This window comes from Grammomys surdaster, unplaced genomic scaffold (genome assembly GCF_004785775.1).
Source record: "Grammomys surdaster isolate TR1022 unplaced genomic scaffold, NIH_TR_1.0 167, whole genome shotgun sequence".
Lineage (NCBI taxonomy): Eukaryota > Metazoa > Chordata > Mammalia > Rodentia > Muridae > Grammomys > Grammomys surdaster.
In genome coordinates, this window is record NW_021604615.1 from 9,701,842 (window position 1) to 9,722,628 (window position 20,787).

At 44.3% G+C, this 20,787-nt stretch overlaps 1 protein-coding gene across 2 annotated transcripts in view; it reads left to right on the top strand.

The window, feature by feature from the left end:
• The window catches only part of Myom2 (myomesin 2), a 69,686-nt gene that overhangs the window by 45,065 nt on the left and 3,834 nt on the right, over positions 1-20,787 (top strand). For both annotated transcript variants that reach the window (XM_028766343.1, XM_028766344.1), the window contains exons 20-34: positions 140-318; positions 2,102-2,216; positions 3,236-3,392; positions 3,478-3,584; positions 5,343-5,387; positions 5,766-5,902; positions 8,951-9,095; positions 9,207-9,266; positions 10,486-10,553; positions 13,250-13,363; positions 13,526-13,613; positions 14,418-14,456; positions 16,156-16,261; positions 19,766-19,929; positions 20,161-20,197. In XM_028766343.1, coding sequence (XP_028622176.1) covers positions 140-318; positions 2,102-2,216; positions 3,236-3,392; positions 3,478-3,584; positions 5,343-5,387; positions 5,766-5,902; positions 8,951-9,095; positions 9,207-9,266; positions 10,486-10,553; positions 13,250-13,363; positions 13,526-13,613; positions 14,418-14,456; positions 16,156-16,261; positions 19,766-19,929; positions 20,161-20,197 — 1,561 coding nt within the window. The remainder of the gene's footprint in view (positions 1-139; positions 319-2,101; positions 2,217-3,235; positions 3,393-3,477; positions 3,585-5,342; positions 5,388-5,765; positions 5,903-8,950; positions 9,096-9,206; positions 9,267-10,485; positions 10,554-13,249; positions 13,364-13,525; positions 13,614-14,417; positions 14,457-16,155; positions 16,262-19,765; positions 19,930-20,160; positions 20,198-20,787) is intronic.

A 20,787-nucleotide genomic window follows, 5' to 3' on the forward strand; every position in this document is an offset into this window, starting at 1 on the left:
CTTGCCAAGGCAGCAGGGGAATCACTAGAATGGTGGGGGTGGGTGGTCCCTATCAGGGTGCAGGGCCCCTGGAGTGGTGAAGATGGTCACTAGGTTTGGCTGAGGTTTCCACTGCTGCTCAGATTCGATGGCTTTTTAGGTCCCGCCTATGACCTGACATTCTGCGAGGTCCGAGACACTTCTCTGGTCATGCTGTGGAAAGCCCCAGTGTATACGGGCAGCAGTCCCGTTTCAGGATATTTTGTGGATTTTAAGGAAGAGGATTCTGGGGAGTGGAAGACCACCAGCGAGGCAGCAACTCCAAATCGCTACTTAAAGGTGACTGTCCTTTTAAACACGTGATTTTGATTCTGTAGCAAATTGACCCGAAGTCTCTGGGTGAGCCTATTTGGATGCCATGGAGACCGCCACCATTGTACTTTACCTCCGGGGTCTACAGAGCAAGTGCAGGAAGCTCCAACAGAGGGCAGCAAAGCGCCTTGAGGAGGTGGTGCTGTCCTCACAAACTTCCTGTTACGGTCTTGCGGATGGATTTGCTTGCTTGTTTTTTTCCGGGACTCAGTACTGCAGCCCACCAAACTACCATTACAGTACCATGCCCCTTGTATGCAGAGGTGCATTCTCTGCCCTAGGGGAGGATGACGCCATCTTACCAGTGCTTCGACCTCAAGCCCAACATTTACTTTCCCTGTGATTGCTAATAAGGGTCTAGTGATAAGCAGCACTCATATATATCCACACACATGCCTGCACATGCACACATTCATCAACATATGTGCACACACCTCTGCTCACGCATGTGTACACGCATATAGCTGTACTCATCTGACATACATGCATATGGACACACTCATCTACCTACGGTTATATACACACACATCTATGCTCTCACACGTGTGATAGGCACCTTCACACTCTATACACATGCACACACATGCATGCCTGCATTCACACACATGCACATATATACACACACAGAAGCCCACACATGGGCATACCCACACCTGCACTCTCACACACATTCACACATATACACAAATACACACATGAACTCACATATACATACTGTACTGTCAAACACATACATCTGCATAATATACTCACACACACGCACTTGTATGCATATATGTATATATACACATATTTGCACTTATACACATACACATAATTTCACACCAGCACCCACACACATATACACTTGCACTATGACGCACATGCACATATATACACATGTGTACACATGCACATATGCACGCATACACACACATGTATGCTTGTACTCAAATGCATGCACATATAGACACATGCAAACAAACTCACCCATGTGCACATATGCATAGGATGCATGCCTCTGCCTACACATATGTGCATTCACATCATCCCACACATGTACACCAGCAGGCTCACACACATATGTGCATATACACACCTGCTCTTACATGGACACACAACTGTACTCACCCATCCATAGGGGCACACACTCACACATGCATAATATGCATTAGTTCATCCTCATTTTCCAAATATTTAACTTTAACTCTTTAACTTTTCTGGTCCCTGGGTCAGTTGTGACAGTGTCTTTGAGTCCCTGGCCTGCATGCTCTGGAAAGTATGCTTACCTTTCCTGAGCCAGAAGTCTCTTGATGTGGTTTAGACAGATGTCTGTGCACCCTTTTTTCAAGGAAGGTGACATCTGTGCCGGGTACTGACATCTGTGCTGGGTACTGATGGAGACATGGGTAGCAGTGCTCTCTGAAGAGCAGTTCCATGGTGCCAACAGTCTCCTTTGGATGGGTAAATGATCGCCTTAGAGCCCAGCTGTGATATGGATGGCAGTGTGTGCCTACATGTCAGAAGAGACTGACTCAATTTTGTAATGTCTAAAAGATGATTTTCATAGCCAGAAACCACATTTAAAATAGGACGTGATCCTAGAGAATTGTGTTAAATGCCATCGAGGCTGTGATCTCGTCAATAGCATTAGATTCTGCACTTCAGCGTTCAGAGGAATCAATGAATATAGACAGACCCAAATCTACTCATTCCTTCACTGAGATTGGGTGCTGTCTGCCTTGGCAAATGTTTCTTCTGTCCTTTTGAGGTCTGTGACCTGGAGCAGGGTAAGACCTACGTATTCAGAGTTCGAGCAGTGAATGCCAGTGGACCAGGAAAGCCGTCAGACATGTCGGAGCCTGTGCTTGTGGAGGCCCGGCCAGGTGAGCCCCCAGCTCTCAGCTGCTCAGCACAGCGGAGGTAATCCCACAGCAGGCCGCTGAGGGGGAGTGCACAGTCTCTGTATGGATGTATATGCATGTGCAGAGGCATGTTTATTTATTTATTTATTTATTTATTTATTTATTCATTTTTGTTTATGTGAGTACACTGCAGCTGTCTTCAGACACACTAGAAGAGGGCATCGGATCCCATTACAGATGGTTGTGAGCCACCATGTGGTTGCTGGGAATTGAACTCAGGACCTCTGGCAGAAGAGTCAGCACTCTTAACTGCTGAGCCATCTCTCTAGCCCCAGAGGCATGTTTAAATAGATGAATGGATTCCCTGCTATTTAAATTTTTTACAAAACTTCTTTGACAAGTTCACTCACGTTTATAATGCATTTCAGTTATATATCCCGATCACTGGCTTACCCCTCATTGAACTCTTTTCCTTCCCTACAAATGCCTCAAATATGTTTAAAGCAGACCTTGAGTGGCAAAAGAAGTAAGGTTGTGAGCTGCCGTGTGGGTGCTGGGAACCAAACCAGCTCCTCTACAAGAGCAGCAAATGCTTTTAATGTCTGAGGCGTCTTTCTATCCTTTCCCTGTCTCTAGATTCTAAGAGAGTTTGAATGTCTGGTATCAGACCAGGTGTTCCCCTTGGTCAATTCGTATCACACAAATAGCAGCCCTCATTCTTCAGCAGACACAGCATAACTGAAGGAAGAATGTGGAGTAGTGTAAGCATGTCTGAGAGGTACTTCAGGGGTTCCTGAAGTGCAGGAGAGGAAACCAGCAGAAGCTTGAGGTTACAGATAGCATCATCCTGGTTATCCAGGTGACCTTTTCAGCCAGCTCCCTGAGGGGTGCTTGCCCTTCCAAGCCTCCCTGATCAGCCTTGGGTGGAAATAAAATAAGACGCATATTGTAACCAATGTAAAACAAGCTTCCATTTGACCTCTCTGGAAAAGCAACCTAGAGGACACTGTGTTCTCCCCCTCCTCCCTTTCCCCGTCTAGGCACAAAGGAGATCAGTGCTGGTGTGGATGAGGAGGGCAACATCTACCTTGGGTTTGACTGCCAGGAAATGACAGACGCCTCGCAGTTCACCTGGTGCAAGGCCTATGAGGAGATCTCGGATGAGGAGCGGTTCCAGGTTCACACAGAGGGTGATCAGTAAGTTGCTGGGAAGGCAGAGGCTGTGAACCTTTGGCTTCTGCAGGAGCAAGTGACTAACACTCACCTGTCCTTCTCCTTTCAGCTCAAAGCTGTACTTTAAGAATCCAGATAAAGAGGACATAGGGACATATTCTGTATCTGTAAGTGACACAGATGGTGTGTCCTCCAGCTTCGTTCTGGACGAGGCAGGTAATGTCTTCCTGACACAGGCTTGTCCTTCTCAACCTTGTCCTACCTTCACATACTGTGATGCAGAGAAAACATATTTGATCAGCATCTTAATTAGCGTTTTCCTGCTGTGAACAGACACCATGACCAAGGCAAGTCTTATAAAGGACAACATTTAGCTGGGGCTGGCTTACAGGTTCAGAGGTTCAGTCCATTATCAATAAAGTGGGAGCATGGCAGCATCCAGGCAGATATGGTACAAGCAGAGCTGAGAGTTCTACATCTTCATCTGAAGGCAGCTAGGAGAAGATTGGCTTCCAGGCAGCTAGGATGAGGGTCTTAAAGCCCACCCCAACAAGGCTACCCCCTAATCCAACAAGGCCACACCTACTCCAACAAGACCACACCTACTAATAGTGCCACTCTCTGAGCCAAGCATATTCAAACCATCACAATTATTTTAGAAATTTAGCAAATCTAGACTGAGGGCCTTTCTTGCTGCCTTTTTCTGTTTCAGAAAGTATCACACACAGGAAGCAGAACTCATCTTTACAAAGGTCTCAAAGTTTCAATAGGGACCACGCCTTGGACTGCAGTGTGGGTTCACTTCCACCTCTCAATATGGCTCATAGAGGAGTTATCTTCCAACATGTGAACTCGGGGAGACACCATCATCCCACACACTGTGCAAAGGGAGGACACTCCATGACATTCTGATGGTTCTGCAAGTTTAGCACAGTTTTGGTTAAATTTTACCAAACTCAGACAGACTGAACAAGACCAGAGGCTTGGCCCTGCCACTCCTTAAGCTGCACACAGAAGGGGCTTTGTGATCTGCCTTTGAGGACTCTGTCTTTGCATGCACAAGAAGCAGTCATGTATTTCTCTGCAACTTACACAGGGCATTCTGCATTGCAGCTTTACGTAGTTGTAAAGGATGAAGCTCCCACCATGCTTTATAGAACTGGTAACCAAAGCAAGACCTCAGGGTTCCAGGGGTAGTTCGATTGGTTTATACACATCCTGGCTAGGAGGTATCACTGGGAACAGAGGTCCTCTCATGGCCAAGCCAATGGTCATATGGAGTTTGCTGTTGATTAGGAAGAGTTTAGCACAAAGGAATGTTCCCATATGCCCATCGCATTTTATGAATTCTAACTTATGAGTGACAAGGAGGAGGAGAAGAGGAGAGGAAGGAGAGAGAAGAAATGGAGAGACCTCTTGGAAATATAGCCTCTCTGGCTCTGCCCAGGATTTTCTCAGGAGCCATTCTGCCCCTGCCTGGTTGTAATTTGCTACAATGAGGGTTTGCTTGAGTCAGGGAACTTCACTTTATCTGAACTTCATCTTATCTGGATAAGGCAGAAGAAGAAAATCTTGGAAGGGGAAAGAAGCTCACTAGCCCCAGAATATTCCCAAGTGCAGAACCAGTGCCACAGGGAGCATTTCCTGTGTTAGAGAGAGTGGTGATCCCTGGGGATATCCTTTTATCCACTCTCTGCAGATAATTCTCAATTTCTAGAGTGTTTGCTTTGCTCTCTTTTATACTTCCATGCCAGCCTCATCTGTCCTTTTAACAAGTGGGTTCCATGGTGAGGACTGTGGCTGGAGCAGACTGCTAGTGTGTTAAAGGTTAAACCCCTTATCTGTCCTTCATTTTCATCTCCTCAGAGAAAGTCTTGGTAATGTGAGACCCCAGCTCTTACTTTGCCTTGCTGCTGCTCACAGACTTACAGATGCACAGGTCAAAACTGATAACGTTTCTTTTCTTAATTTTAGAACTTGAGCGTCTGATGGCACTGAGCAATGAGATAAAGAACCCTAGTAAGTATCAATCCCCCTACTTCATACATGATTTTCAGGAGAAGGGAGAGCCTTCACTAGGCTTAGAGTAATCCACTTAGCAGACGTATCAGCTTATGTTGTAGAAACTGACCTGTCTGTTCCTAATCCAAGCAGCTTGTCTAGAAAAGGTCACCTCACATGGTCACGCCTCAGCCTCTGACCTTGACCAGAAAGCCATAAGGAACTCATCAAACTGGAGGCTTCATGCATGATTTTCATGTCTTATTGCCAGGGTCCCAGGGAATACTCCATGGCTTCTTTAAATGTTTAGGACCTAGAGTTGGTTTTTTGCAATCTGGAGCTGACTACCTGAGGAGGAGCTACTCACCACTGACTTGATTTCTCTTTCTCCTGTAGCAATTCCTCTGAAGTCAGAATTAGCTTATGAGATTTTCGATAAGGGCCAAGTCCGATTCTGGCTCCAGGCAGAGCACCTTTCGCCTGATGCCAACTTCCGTTTTATTATCAATGACAGAGAAGTTTCTGACAGTGAGGTAAGTTCCTGGATGTGAGCTGTGGCTCACAGGGGCCTGGATTTGCTGGACTAAGAGTGAGCTAAAGCTTTAGAGGAATCTGGGCTTACTTAGCAGGTTCTCTCAGCCAATGTATATATTCATTCTCACCTTTTCTGAGTTCCAGAGGCAGGGTTTCAGAAGGTTGACCAGATGGCTCGAGGTTGTAGTCCTCATAGTGTTCAGAGATTCAGTCTTGGTTAGGTTGACTCAGAAGGTTGACCAGATGGCTCCAGGTTGTAGTCCTCATAGTGTTCGGAGATTCAGTCTTGGTTAGGTTGACTTTAAAATCTAAATATGTTAAGATGAAAACTGAGTATATTTTAGAGACTTGGAGTTTGAGTTTAGGAAAAGGTTCAGGATTAAAGGGGGTGTTTTGATGAATTAGTTTGTTTCTTTCTGATTGTAGTTCTAGAGTCTTGTCAGTTTGCTCTATCTTGGGAATTAACCCCCTATATTCCTTCCTGTGGTAGCTCCCATGGGGGACACAAGAGGAAATGGAGTCTCAGGGATATCTTGATTCTCCTGAGCTATTGCTTTGGTGTGTTGGATGTGATCTGAACAGAGAAAAGTGTGGGGCTCTCACAAATGTTTATTATACTAAGATAAACACACTTGGCCTTTGTTCTACTTTTTATCTGTGTATGTGTGCCTTCACTTGTGTAAGTGGTTGAGGTGTGTGTTTGTATGGCACATGTGTGATCAGAGGAAAAATCTCTGGTACTTTTCCCCAGGCATCTTTAACTTCTTTGTTGAGCCAGGGTCTCTTATTAACCTGCATTTCATCAAATAGGTCAGCATAGCTGGGCTGCAGGCTTCCAGAGATCTGTCTGCCTCTGCTTCCAATTTTGCTATCTCTGGGTATGTGCTACCACATTGAGCTTTTTGCATGGGTGCTGGGATCCAAACTTAGTTCCTCGTCATTGTGATGTACTTTACTGAATGAGCTGTCTTCCTATCTTTTTTGATTGTACAAAACAAATCTTAAAATTACTATGATCCTTATTTTTGGCTGTGGGATATTTTAGAAGCTATTACCTATGTTTAGATGTATTTACCACTGAGTAATTATGGCACACTGGGGAACCTAGTCATAAAACAATCTATTTTTTATGGGGTTTCTTTTATTCAGGGGTGGGTTTAGGTGGGTCATTGATTGGTATATCTCTCTTTTCTCTAAATGCCCAGTGTAGTGTTTTTGGCACTTAGCTACCTAGTTCAAAATTCCCCATTCAGTTGTTTACCACACATGGATCAACTAGGAGCTAGAAATAGGAGTCCACCCATGTTTGTGGATAGCCCACTCTCTTTTTTTGAGCTTTAATGCATTTTCTCAGCCTGGTTTTTATGTCTGGTGGTATCAGCAAAACAGGGCTAGATGAAGTCTGTCAAACAGAAATTTTGGAATGTTGTGGTGTTTAAGATCACATGATCCATCAGTCTATCCCATGGGAGCTATGGTTATGCTTTTAGAAAAAGTATAGTGCAGGTCAATTTTGTGGGTTGCAAAAATCTAAGTGAGTGTACACTGTGTACAGGGCAGTACTGACTGATCAAGGTAATTGGAGAAATTTTCTCCAAGCAGAGATCATACTAGGAAAAGAAGTGGAATATGCAGTAATTGCACATTATTTGCTGAATATCTTTTGATTAACATTTCCTACCTGCGACAGAGAGCGACCAGAGCCAATCTTTTGGAGTAGGAGTGAGTCATTTCACTTCTTTAATTAGCAGCCTACAGGTGACTTTCACATTTGAAGACTGATGCTATTTTGTAGCAGTCACATAAGACCCTGTATTTATGGGGCTCATAAAAATCACAGAACTCCATCTTGCCACAGCAAGATGTCTAATTAGTTTCTAAAGCCTTCTCAGACATTGTGGGGCAGAAGAAGCGGAAGGGCCTACTATGTCTTTAAGCTTCTGGTTGGCAAGACACATACCTGTGGTTTCTTAACTAGTCAGAGTAGGTTCCCACAGTTCTAGGAACTTGCAGTAAACTGATGGTGATGTTACAGATACTGACCATTGGTTGAACAACTTTGAAAGTTGCTTTTTATATTTAAGTGTCATCATTTGAAACTAAAAAGATCATGGCAGAGACTACTCACTGGGTTCTTGTTCTTCTATTCTGATATGGTGATGACTCATTTCAGGATGAGGACACAGTGTTTTCTCATAATTCCTGTCATTAACCTGCTCTAGAAGGTTCTACCTCTAAACTTATCTGCAGACTTGTGCCCCTTTATTTTGGCCTTTTTCAAGAACATAGATATATCTATCTCCTCTTCTAATTCCCTTTGAAAAAACTCAGTGATATTATGCAAGTACAGAATATATGACTGACATATTTGAAAGAATATTTGGATTTCTTTCTGAGTTAATTGTTTTGTATGTTTAAAGGATGGACAGGGTGGGATGGGTTTTAGCCACATACAACTGTTTACAGCTTTAGAGACTGAAATTCATAGTTAAGCCCTGAGAAATTGCCTGCCCCTTTTCCCTTCTCAGTGGACAGTAGTGTGGTTTTGATCCTTTGTTCACCTGGAGGGCTTGTTGATAACCTTTCTATCTGAGTCCTTCAGATGTAATATCTGGTATATCTTTCAGTCTTTTGTTGCTATGAAGAGACACCATGACCAAGGCAACTCTTATAAAAGAAAGCATTGACTTGGGGGCTTATTTACAGTTTTAGAAGGTCAGTCCATGATCATCAAGGCAAGAAACAGACAGGAATGGCACTGGGGCAGTAGCTGAGAGCTTTACATCCTGAACCACAGGCAACAGAGAGAGGGGGCATGGGGAGGGAGAAGGAGAGAGAACAACTTTGGTGTGGGCTTTTGAAACACTTGCTTCAACAAGGCCACACCTCCTCCTAATCCTTCCCAAACAGTTTCACTCCCTGGTAACAAAGCATTCAAACAAATGGGGATACTGGTGGCCATTCTCATTCCAGTCACTGTGAGGTGCAAGTGCAAAGTGAACACTCAGTCTCATCATGTCAGTCTCTTTGTCTTTTATGGGTTCCAGACACACAGAATTAAATGTGACAGATCAACAGGCATGATTGAGATGGTCATGGATCGGTTTACTATTGAAAATGAAGGGACCTACACTGTGCAGATTCAAGATGGAAAAGCCAAGAATCAGTCTTCTCTGGTGCTCATTGGAGACGGTATGCCACTGGGAACATTCTCAAATGCCCACAGAACATAACTGAAAGGAAACACCTTTGAATAGAGAGAGATAGATGTATTTCATCTCTCTCTCTTTTTTTCTTGAATAGCATTCAGGGCTGTCCTAGAAGAGGCAGAATTTCAAAGGAAGGAATTTCTACGGAAACAAGGTAAGTGGAGGCTCACACACACACAGCAGGACAGGGTACAGACTTTGTAATGCATCTTGAGCAGGCCCTGCATCTCACAGCTGATTCTGAACATACTTAGAATGATCAAATATTGAGTTATTTTTTGCTATGAAAATTAGATGTCTCTATCTTTAGTCCTCTAGGTGTATCTTAGCTGACCCTAGATATCCCTTGATTTTTGTATTCTCTGATGAGGCTCTCTCTAACCAGCCTCTTCACCAATCAGTGACTAGCCCCTGTTCCCTGCAGGTTGACAATCCTTCCCAACACTCTTCTTTCCACATTTCTCTCTGCCTGCCCTATGTTAACAACCTCACACAAAAGCTGTAGGAGCTCAGGTTAGCCAAATTCTCTGCCTACTTTAGCCTAGCATTTGACAAGTCAGATGGACTTTTCTGACTACCTCCATCACAGTGTCCAGAGTACTCTTTATTCTGTCTTGCTTTCCTCACAGGTTTAAAAAAAATATATTTTGAATTGGGATAGAATCACATCACTTTCTGTCTTCCCTTCCCTCCTGCCAGTTCCTTCTAGGTACCCCTGACTGAGCACTTCCACAAGCTTTTAAACAAGATACCAATTGAATTCTAGCCTTATAAAATTTATTAATGTGAAAAAAATCAGTACCTAGGTCTCCAAACTGCTTTAGATTTTTGTGTTGAATGAGAAAATGGATTTATTAGGCTCTGGCTTGCTCCATGCTTATTTAGATAGAAATGATTGATATTTTTGAAAACCATACATGACTCCATCTCTGATGGGAAATAACAGTATTTACAAAGTTGCGAGGTCACACTGCTCTGTCTACATCTTGTCTTCACTAATTCCCTTAGTTCAAAGATTTTATCACTACCCTGCTCAGGGCTCAGTCAGACGTGCTGCCCGGGAAAGAGAATGTGGTGAGCTGGATAGTGTAAATATCTAAAGAGCGATAGACCCCATGCACCAGCAAGGGTGGTGGAGGGAGCTGTGTGTTTCCACTAGGAAGAGGAGGCTCAAGAAAGATTTAGCTTGAAGGCAGGTCAACTTCAGGACTATGAGAAGTACCTTAGCTTTATAGGGTCCAGCAGGTTCCTCCAGTCAACTATGTTTATGCATCAAAATTTAGCATATATTTAAATATACATGCATATGTGTATATAATATCTATTTATCTGTAATGTAACTTCTTATTTTAGAACCTCCTCCTTTCCCACAGGCCCTCATTTTGCTGAGTATTTGCACTGGGATGTTACTGAAGAGTGTGAGGTTCGGCTTGTCTGTAAGGTAAGAGATCCGGCAGGCTCTTCTTGTTCCTCACAGAGAGGCTGGTTAGTGAGCAGCTGCTCTGAGGAGTGAAGTGCTGATCTAGGTGTAGGAAGGAATAGACAGAGACGTCAGGGTCTAGGGAGCCCTGTGGGGCTTAGATATTAGGTTCCTTCATAGAGTGTTAGTGTCCTGATCTCCAAAGGAGACTCCAAGGAGGCAGGTTCACTGCAGTATCGACTTAGAACCTTAGCAGCCAGTCTCTGAGAAGGTGTGTCATGGGGAAGTACACCCGCCATGACTTTCACAGGACACCATCAGGGACTAAAAGGCACATTTGGGGAGCAGGTCTATAAGTTTTATGTTAATAACTCAGTAACTAAAGAAGCTTGTTTTCTAAGTTGTGTTTTAAGCAAGTCACCGAGAAAGAGCCAAGGATAAATGATGGTGGTGCATTGGCTTATTGATTTATTGATTTATTTACTTATTTATTTACTTTTGTCCTTAAGCTACTTACAAATTACTTAAAGCCCAAGTAGGCTAGAAGAAAATAAGCAGGCCATTTCAGCAAGGTGAGTTCCATGGGTCAGGATGAGAAATGGGTACAGGGGAGTGCGGTGACAAGCCAGAACTGACTGGCATCCTTAACCACAGTCAGAAGACAATATGTCATGTGCATTTTGCACAGTAAGAGAGAAACCATAGAACTCTATTGAGAGAGGTGGAGTCAGTGAGTAAGAGGGGCTGGGTGTTGTGGCGGAGTCTGAAGTGTTGACATTTGGAAGCAAGAGGCCAGCCCGTTACTGAACAACAAGCTGTTTACATAGGTAGTGTACACTGGGAAAACACCAGTTTTCTGAAATGACTGCCATGCATGGAAAGGTATGGGCTTCTACTGTGCCTATTTCTAGGTCTTGGCATTATAAAGCTCAGATCACTAAGAGGTCAGAGGTTAGGCCCGGGAATGAGGAGGGTGATGGCCGCTTTGGTTCTGACCATAACAGAAGGACATACTGATCTTCCTGTATCCCAAGAACAGGGAACAAAAATCTACTTCTAAGGTCTACTTCTTGGGGCTCTAGTTCTGTGTAACTGACCATAAATGTTTGAAACTACCTTAAGTTCCCTGACCACAGAGATGTATAGACTGGGAGACACAGATATCAGGAAAATGAAAGTCATTACTCTTGAACCTTGAGTATTCTGCAATCTCATGCATTTGGTTTTCGATACATGCTGCAAAACATCTTTCTGAGTATTATTTCATTCAGTGATACTGTGACAAGTGATACTTCTTGATTTATGTAACAAAAATGTATAGGAAGTACTATATGTTAGGAGAGACAAGAGACTTTTACCTTTACAGAAAAGCATTTGAAAACAAAAGTGTTTAACAGAAACTGTAATCATAAGAAGAGGGTGTATTGGGAGTTTGTCACACAGAGCAGTGTGAAGGAAGAACAGCGCCCCTTGGGGATGGGGGTGGTGTGCATGCGATGTCTGAGGAATTAGCTTGTTTCTAAGTCTTTTTGCTCACTTGTGTACATATCAGACACTTGAATGTCAGAGATGAATCACAGGCAGAGATGTGTCACGGGGTCAGAGAAAACACATGGTGGCTGTGCATGGGAGACCCCTCTACCCACACACAGGTAGATTGAGGCTATTTGGAGAAGAGACTGAATGGTATCGGAAAGGCTTTGATTCCACACACACAGTAGCACCTTCTACCTTGATGAACAGCGTGAACCTAGAGGCAGGGAAGGATGGCAGAGGCTGGCACAGCAGGGAGACCCAGAAAGACCAGGAAGCTACCACCCTATGATGTGTGTTCACTCATGTTCTGTGCTGAAGATGGGCAGACATGCTTCCAGAGTGGCTGGTGCATAGTCTCCATCTACTCCTTAGACACTGTGAATGGCTTCTCTGTGCTAGGCTGGCTTTCAATTCTGGAGACTAACTCAGGCAAAAGTACCTACAGTATGGGTATGTGATTATTTCCCATTGTCACTGGTGACAATATCACATATAGCTGCTATGGAAGTTTCAAGCACATGGCGTTACTGGTTTATAGAGCCAGTCCCATGACATCATCATTTGTAATGTTCCGTTGCTGGCATTACTTGTATGGGGTCTGTGTGGATGGGGATACAGACACCCGAGCCTTCTGGAATCCAATGCCATCTCATGTCCAACATCTGTCACACAGAGCAGAATGTCTTCTTGAGACAGCATATCGGCAACATGCGTGTGAGTGTGGTTACACTCTATCAGAACCTTGCAAAGCTTAGCCTCTGAAGCCAGAGGGTCAGCTGAGACGAATCCCCACATGGTGAAGCTCCCCCTCCACGGCTCACTTCTCTGTGTTCATGCCCACGAATACCCCACTTTCCAAGAGTGGTCTCTCAGTGACCCACAGAGTTTTGGATCCACAGATCAAAGCACTTTGCTCAGGCCCCATTAGTGACACTTCCCATTAAACACCAGATTTTCACACCTTCTGACTTCATGGGTCCTCTTGGTGGCAGCTGTGAGGGCACACTGTTTTCAGAAGCAACTGAGAAATGCTTTTACGGTTATTAAAAGTGACAGGTCTTCCATGAGCAGTTAAGGGGTAAATGCTGGTGCCTTCTTTAGGTCTGAGGTTCACTAATTTTGAAGGATTATTTTTTTTTCTTCTGAGCCATCATGATTCACTTAGGATTTCTGTTTTGCAGGTTGCAAACACCAAGAGGGAAACTGTCTTCAAATGGCTCAAGGATGATGTCCTTTATGAAACCGAGACACCGCCAGACCTGGAGAAGGGGGTCTGTGAGCTGCTCATACCAAAGGTACTATGCAGCCACAGAAGCAAAGCTGCGCTCTCCACAACTTGTAAACTTGTTTCAATTCAAGCACCAATTTCCCATGTTTTGTGAGGAAAATGTCTGAATCAACATCTTGTATTGTGGTACTTGATTCTGCATAAATGTGGGATGTGTTTTTTTTCATAGTTGTCTAAGAAGGACCATGGTGAATACAAAGCAACCTTGAAAGATGACAGAGGTCAAGATGTATCTGTTCTGGAAGTATCTGGCAAAGGTAAAATGGTCCTTCTTTGTCTTATAGTAAAATCTATTCTGTCCATGGAATGAGGGGCACGGTAGAGGAATGCTCATGAGTACCCTTAGCTGTGTACATATCTGCTGGGCATATCTGCTGAGCATATCTGCTGAGCATATCTGCTGAGCATATCTGCTGGGCATATCTGCTGAGCATATTTGCTGAGCATATCTGCTGGACATATCTGCTGAGCATATCTGCTGGGCATATCTGCTGGGCATATCTGCTGAGCATATCTGCCTGTGTGATATGGGCTCTGTGGGTGCTATAGTTGTGGCCTCTGAGGTGGCAGAACTCCATTCTGTCCATGAATGGCAGGTGCTATACCTGTTCACTCATGCACACTCTGAGCCGGGTGCATTTTGGCTCTGTAGTGATGTTGTCTAAGAAAAACAGATTGTACTTTGTCTGTATTAGGAGCGTTAGAGAAACGCACAGTATCACTCTGGGCTTAGATGAAATGTCATTTCCCGCCCCCATCAGAAGCCAGGTTTGATTCCTTATGGATGTAGTTAAGATGACTGAAGCTCTTATGAAGTTATTTGATTCAATGTACAGTTGGATTTATGTTGAACAAAATGTTCTTGTCCCACGTTTAAAAAGCGAATAGGTTAGAAGGATTTATGGTGCACATAAGCCTTTTATGGACAAATATTGCCATTTTAATGTTTCATTTTTCAAATGAATATCACCATTTCCTGTGTCAATTTAATTAGACATGGAAAATGCTGCTTTCTGTTAAAGTTGTAACCCATGACGTTACATTTCCCTTCTCCCTTCCAGTGTACGAGGACATGGTCTTGGCAATGAGTCGTGTGTGTGGTGAGTAAAAGCCCCTGGGTTTTCAAGTCTTGTTGGCTGAAGCGTCTCTGTTTCCTGGGGTGTGCAGTCACTTTTCAGAATACATTAATGGCCAGAGTGTGTCCCATGCCTGGTCTTGGGAAGATGACAATGAATGACTGGTTACCTGCCCACGCCATGATACTCCTTCAGAGTGTTAAAATGTGAGTCCTGGAGCTCCCGCTGCTCTTGGCCACCAGCCACCACTGCCGATTTGCCCTTGCTCAACCTGGGCAATTTTTTTTTTTTTGTCCAAAATTGCTATTAGTCTTTATTCAAACACTGAATGGGAATAGTAGATATTTACAACTCCAACTTTATAGACCACTTGCTCTTGTATAGAAACTGGGAAAGCAAAAATGGTGCTTGTAAATGAACCAACAGTAGCTTCCATGTTAACCACTAGTAATGTTATTGCTCTAGACTTTCTAGATTTGTAAGCATGCCCAATCTATGATCCACTGGCCACATGAGACTGCACAAAGTCAAGAATAACTATGAATGTGGCTCAACACAAAATCATAAACTCACCTGTGACCCTATGAGACTGTTTGGACTTTTCCATCCCGTCAGCCAGTTGTGAGACTCTCCAGTGTGAATTTCGTAGATGTGAACGTTGTTATAATGTCAAAGGGTTAGACATATCAACTAGAGAATACCCAAGTTACGTTTTCTGATCAAGTGACCAAAGCATGCATAGGCCAGTGGATGTCCAACCATCTGAGTCGAGACTTACCAGAACCCACATCCTCATCACCTCAGTTGCAGGGGCTTGGGCTTTCTTAGAATTCCCATGGAAACCACTGTACACTTACCTCTAACGCTTTCTAATGGCCCTGTGAGGCAGACCTTTTGCTTCTGTTTGGTGAATGGGCTGGACTACATTTGGCTTTCAGTGAGTCATGTACTGACCCCATGGATGTGCATTCTGCTTGGAAGGCAAACCAAGCCATTTGGAGAGTGGCTTTGCTCTTACACTCCGGGGAGTTACTTTGCATTACCTAGGTCATAATGTGCCTGCCATGAGAACTGGTCACTTGGGGATGACAGAGCTGGTCACATGTAAAGAGCAGGCAATGTAGCAGACTGCCCTCAAATGGTGCTCCTGAAACTCTCAGCTCACTCCTCATACAAAGCACGCACAGGAATCTTCCATGGGGACTGAGGTAGGGACGGAGAGCAAGCACAGAAGTCTCCGTGTGATTAGACCCCCCCCCTGCATCTCTGTGACATTGCAGGAGGAGAGAAGTGAGGTGCAGATGTCTTGAGAACAGAGGATTCCAATCACATCTTTCAGCTTTCACTGACTCTGACTCCTCCCTACTTTGTGACTCCTCCCACCCCTTCAGATTTGGGTCAATTTGTCTAGAAGTTTTCAGTCATTGTCACCAAGACTGTCTGTGTAAGCCAAACTGCTAAGGGCCAGGAGTAGATTTTTTTAAAAAAATTGTTTTTTGATCTTAAGCACAGGGTCATTTAAAATACTCTGTCAGGGCAAGTATGTGTTTCATGAAAGCATGTGACACAGGAATGAGGTGGGAGCCACCGTGGCTCTGACAGGGATGATCACCAGCTTGAGGAGGGATGCACTGATGCCATGAATGGATGTACCTTACCATCAGGCCACACGTGGGCCAGTCCCACTTCTCTGAGATCTGAGATAGCATCTTGTTATCTGCAGGAGCCTCTGCCTCACCCCTGAAGGTTCTCTGCACTCCAGAGGGCATCCGGCTTCAGTGCTTCATGAAGTACTTCACAGAGGAAATGAAGGTCAGCTGGTATCACAAGTGAGTATCAGAGCACGTGACCATAGGTGACTGCAGGATCCCAGGGCTGGATGTGGTGCTCTCGGCGAACTGTGGGCCATGACCTTGTTCTCGATCATTGTGCCAAGCTTTGGCTGGGTGGGCCATGGGGCAGTTGGGGAGGGTTTTGGCTAAGGAGAAAGAAAAGGAAATGCCAGAAGGTGTTAGCTTTCTCACGATGTGCTCACTGATGGTGACAATGCTCAAAGCCTCCTCTTGGTAGCCAGAAGAGAACAAGGGAACCAGTGTTTAGCATCTAAGCTCCAACCTTCCAACTAGTGGCTTTTTCACTAGACACAAGTAAGAGGACAAGAACCCAAATAAGCCCAATAGTTAAAATAACACCAGAGGGTATAGGGAAACCTGCATCAGTGGATGATGTGGGAACATGGACTGGGAAGCAGGGGATAGCCTACAGCGATGCCCAGGATTCAGACTTTGGAGACCAGCACCAGCATAAAGTGCAGATCTAACTTTATTGTTTATTACACAAGCTTTTCAGTCAATTAGGTATGTTTACATATTCAAGAGCAAATTGAGGTGCAACCTGTGTTGTTTAGCTGAATCTGACTTGCCTATCCATGAGCCTGTAGGGTCCATACCCCCAAGGGGAGCTATCCATGAAGACAGGGGAAGTAGCTATGACTTCTGGTCCTTTGGGTTGTCTCGCCCATGTGCTTGGAGCTGTGTCACATCAGATATAGTAGATCAGGACTCCTCAAGGAGTCACAGGAGCCTGTATTGCCTCGAGTTCTCGGATCCACCCATGACATTGCTTCTTCCTCCACTGAGGTTATCCCCACATCCCCAACAGGGTGACATTTAGTCCATAGATGTCCATGAGAATTTCACAGAATTCAGACTCAGGCACGGACATTTGTTCCTTGCTTTCAAGCAATGCCAAGTCATATATCAAGGGATGCAGAAAAATGCCACTTTAAATAAAAGACTGGGAATCCATGCTCACAAATGAGAAATGAGTGACGGGCTGCAGCCAAAATGTTCTTCAGAAAAGGACCCTGTTTTCTTGCTGGAGAGTGGAATTAATGTATCAGGCAGACATGGCAAAGCTCAACGGCTGGAGAATGGACTACTCTAGACTGAGAGGAATCCCAGCCATTCAAGGGATTTCTTGCTGTCATTATAGGAGGAACAAAGCTAGCGTTCTTTGATCTCAGGGTGGGTACATTCCCTTAGTTTGGGAGAACTTTCCTGCAGTGGTCACATTGGGCTAATGGCTTCCCTGAATCTCAGTAGGCTCCAACTACCTCAAGAATGAGATACCCTCTGTTGCCTACACCTCACCTTTAGGATCTTTAGACAGGATGAGAGAAGTAACGGCTTCCAATGGGGATGTGGGCTTATGGGTGGACTTCCACTCTGGTGAGGGCTACCAGCTGCTCTGACCTGTGACAAAGCTCTCTATGCTTACAGTGTATTTGAGTTACAGAGACGGAGAAAATGACATCTCCAGATTTAAGGCCCACATGGGTAGCATGTGGTAGGGCAAGACTGAACAGGCTGCAGGAGTTATTACAGACTTAGGGATGGTGGCCAGTGAGTCACACAGCACTTGAAGCAGATTGTAAATCTCTAGGTGTGGTGGATGCTGTCTCTCTCTGACAACGAGGTTCTATGCTACAACCCTCAAACAACATGGAGTCACTACGGAGCTAGCTGAGGTGTTAGGAGGCCTTATTGATGAGTCAGCTTGCGTTTAACCCACTGCCTTACCTCCTTCTGCCTCTGGAGGAGTCATCAGCAGCCTGGTTGTAACTCCCTACTGTGTGCTTGTACGGGTCTATGTAAGCTGTGAGACACTGTCTAACCCTCTCTTGGAGAGTCAGCTCATGGAGGGTGGCAGGGAGTCTGATTGTGCAGTACATTTTTTATTGAAAGAATTTTCTTTTTCACAGAACCATAAAACTATATAAAGTCTCATTATTGCTTTTAGGTAGAGATAGGCAGTTGTGAGTATTGACATGACCCTTCTATTGTTTTAGCAATAGAGATTTCTCTGAGCTCATTGGAGGTCTATCTAGTATTGGTGTGTGGCACCCTCAGGCAAAGAGCCAGTTGGCTAGGATGAACTCATCAGATTGTGGACAAAACATTCAGGCTGAAAAGCTGTGAGCCTACTCTACAGCTTTGGCCTCTGGGTTCTGCCTTCCCAAGGGCACCAAGTCCTATGCATCTTCTGGCCAGGGGTGTTCTGTGATCTGCTGGGCATGCCTAGTGCCTTGATATTACTTCCTTTTATCCCTGCCTGGCTGAGACTTCCACAGAGCCTGCCTGGCTTCCTCCCTCCCATCTGCTCACCTTCCTTTCATAGTATGAGTTATTTTTCTATCCTGGATTGACATGCTCTGTGTCCCCATATTATGAGTGTTATCTGTCAGAGCTGTTTTACAGTAAAGAGGGCCAGGGAAGTTCTTTCATTGAACTATAGTGTACACAGTGGACAGCAAGGATAATAGAATTACTATAAGCTCATGGCCAGTTCTCAGCAAACCTCTAACCAGTCCTCTAAAGTGTAGTAACTTGAAAATGATGTATACACATGAAACATGTATGGCCTGTAAACATGTATCCACATCAAGCAGGCTGGCTTGACAGTAGATCTGACATCCTGCGGACTTAAAGGACGGTGATGGGATTGAGTGCTTTAGTCTCACTTACATCTTAAAAGTTGGAGGTAGAATACATATAACATAAAATTTATTATTTCACACATTGTAAGGATGCAGAGCAACCATGCCATGGGGAACCATCTCCAGAGCCTTTGATTGTAAAACAGAAGTCTGTTTCCCTTGTACCCTAGCTTCACTACACTCTCTGCTCTTGAGTGTGGTGACTCTGGTGCACACTCAAGAGAAACATGCTTGTCTTCATGTGACCAGCTTTTTAAATGTAGCATCGTGTCCTCAGAATTCATGCATGCTGTAGCGTGTGCCAGTTCCCTTCTTTTTAAAGGACCAGGAGTCTTAACACCATGTGGATAAACTGCAGATCAATTATCCATTCACCTGTCAGGGCCCATGTAGCTGTCCACATCGCCCGTTGTGAATGATGCTGCCTGGATATTGAGTGTTGAGTGTCTATGGATGTTGAGTGTTCCTGTGTCTAGGTCCCTGCTTTCAGCTTTTGAACATGAACCTAGAGATGGAATTGCCATGTCAAGTCATAGGCTCCATGCCTAATACTCTTAGGAACTGCCATACTTAATCACGTATTCTGAAGTCCTTTAAATTGTAATAATTTGACTTTCAAAGGTTTCAGGCCCAAATTATTAATGTACTCAAGTTTATACTAGCCAGAAAAAAAATCTCCAAAACCTACAATGCTATTGGTATGAGCAAATGAGTAGACCCTCCCCAACCAGATGTGAGCAAGCAGACCCTTCTCACACATACCTGCTAGTGTATCCCGACAGGTGTGAACATAAGATCCAGAGGCTGAACTGAGCATACTCATGTTGCTCCCTAGAGAGGCTAAGATCTCCTCCAGCGAACACATGCGGATTGGAGGAAGCGAGGAGATGGCATGGCTGCAGATCTGCGAGCCCACAGAGAAGGACAAGGGGAAATACACATTTGAGATTTTCGATGGCAAAGACAACCACCAACGCTCACTGGACCTCTCTGGACAAGGTACGAGAAGTTTGTTGTAGTCAACAAACCACATCGGTACTGAAAAGAAAAGGGTGCATGATAATCCACTCAATGTCATGACTTTCAATCAGAGGAAATTAGCTGAGAAAAATCAATTGATTAGTTTGATTGCTTGTCAGTTTTCATTTCATCAGTTATTTAGTAGACATCTGAGTGGATGAGAATTGAACACTTGGGGACAAGAGTGACATATGGATTGTTTCCTTGCAGCTTTTGATGAAGCATACGCTGAGTTCCAGCAGCTCAAGTAAGGCTCATAGCTTGTTATCCCTGTGTCTGATGGGGGCATGAGGGTTGACGGGTTTATTCTGGACAGGATCATCTGTAAATGCCTACATGATTCCAAGGATGCTCTGTTCCTGGGATAAAAATAGCAATTTAAGTAATGCAATATGTCGCAGGGCAACCATTTTTTTCCTATGCTAAAAATGCATTGTGTATCAACTTCCTTGGGGTGTCAGAACCCTGGATTGCTTTAAATGTTTAGAATGATGGATCTTGTAAATCATCATAACCCAGGTGACATGCCACACAGAGCAACTGTTAAAGAAGGCTTCAGAATTTCAAACGAGTGTCTGAGAGTTAAACTATTAAAGCCGAGGACAGTCCTTGGCTCTCACTTATTCGAGATACCTTTGTTGAGCAGATGTGTGAGAAGTATGATAAATCAGAAATTGACAGTTTAACAATTTAAGAAGTTTAACAAGCCTGGGGTCTAGGAGCTGGCTTCGTGAATCAAGTGGGTCCTTAGAACCTGTGCTTACAAAAGGAAGCTGGCTGTAGAAGGGCACACCTGTAACCTGAGCACTGGGCAGGCAGAGGAAGGAGCATTCCTAG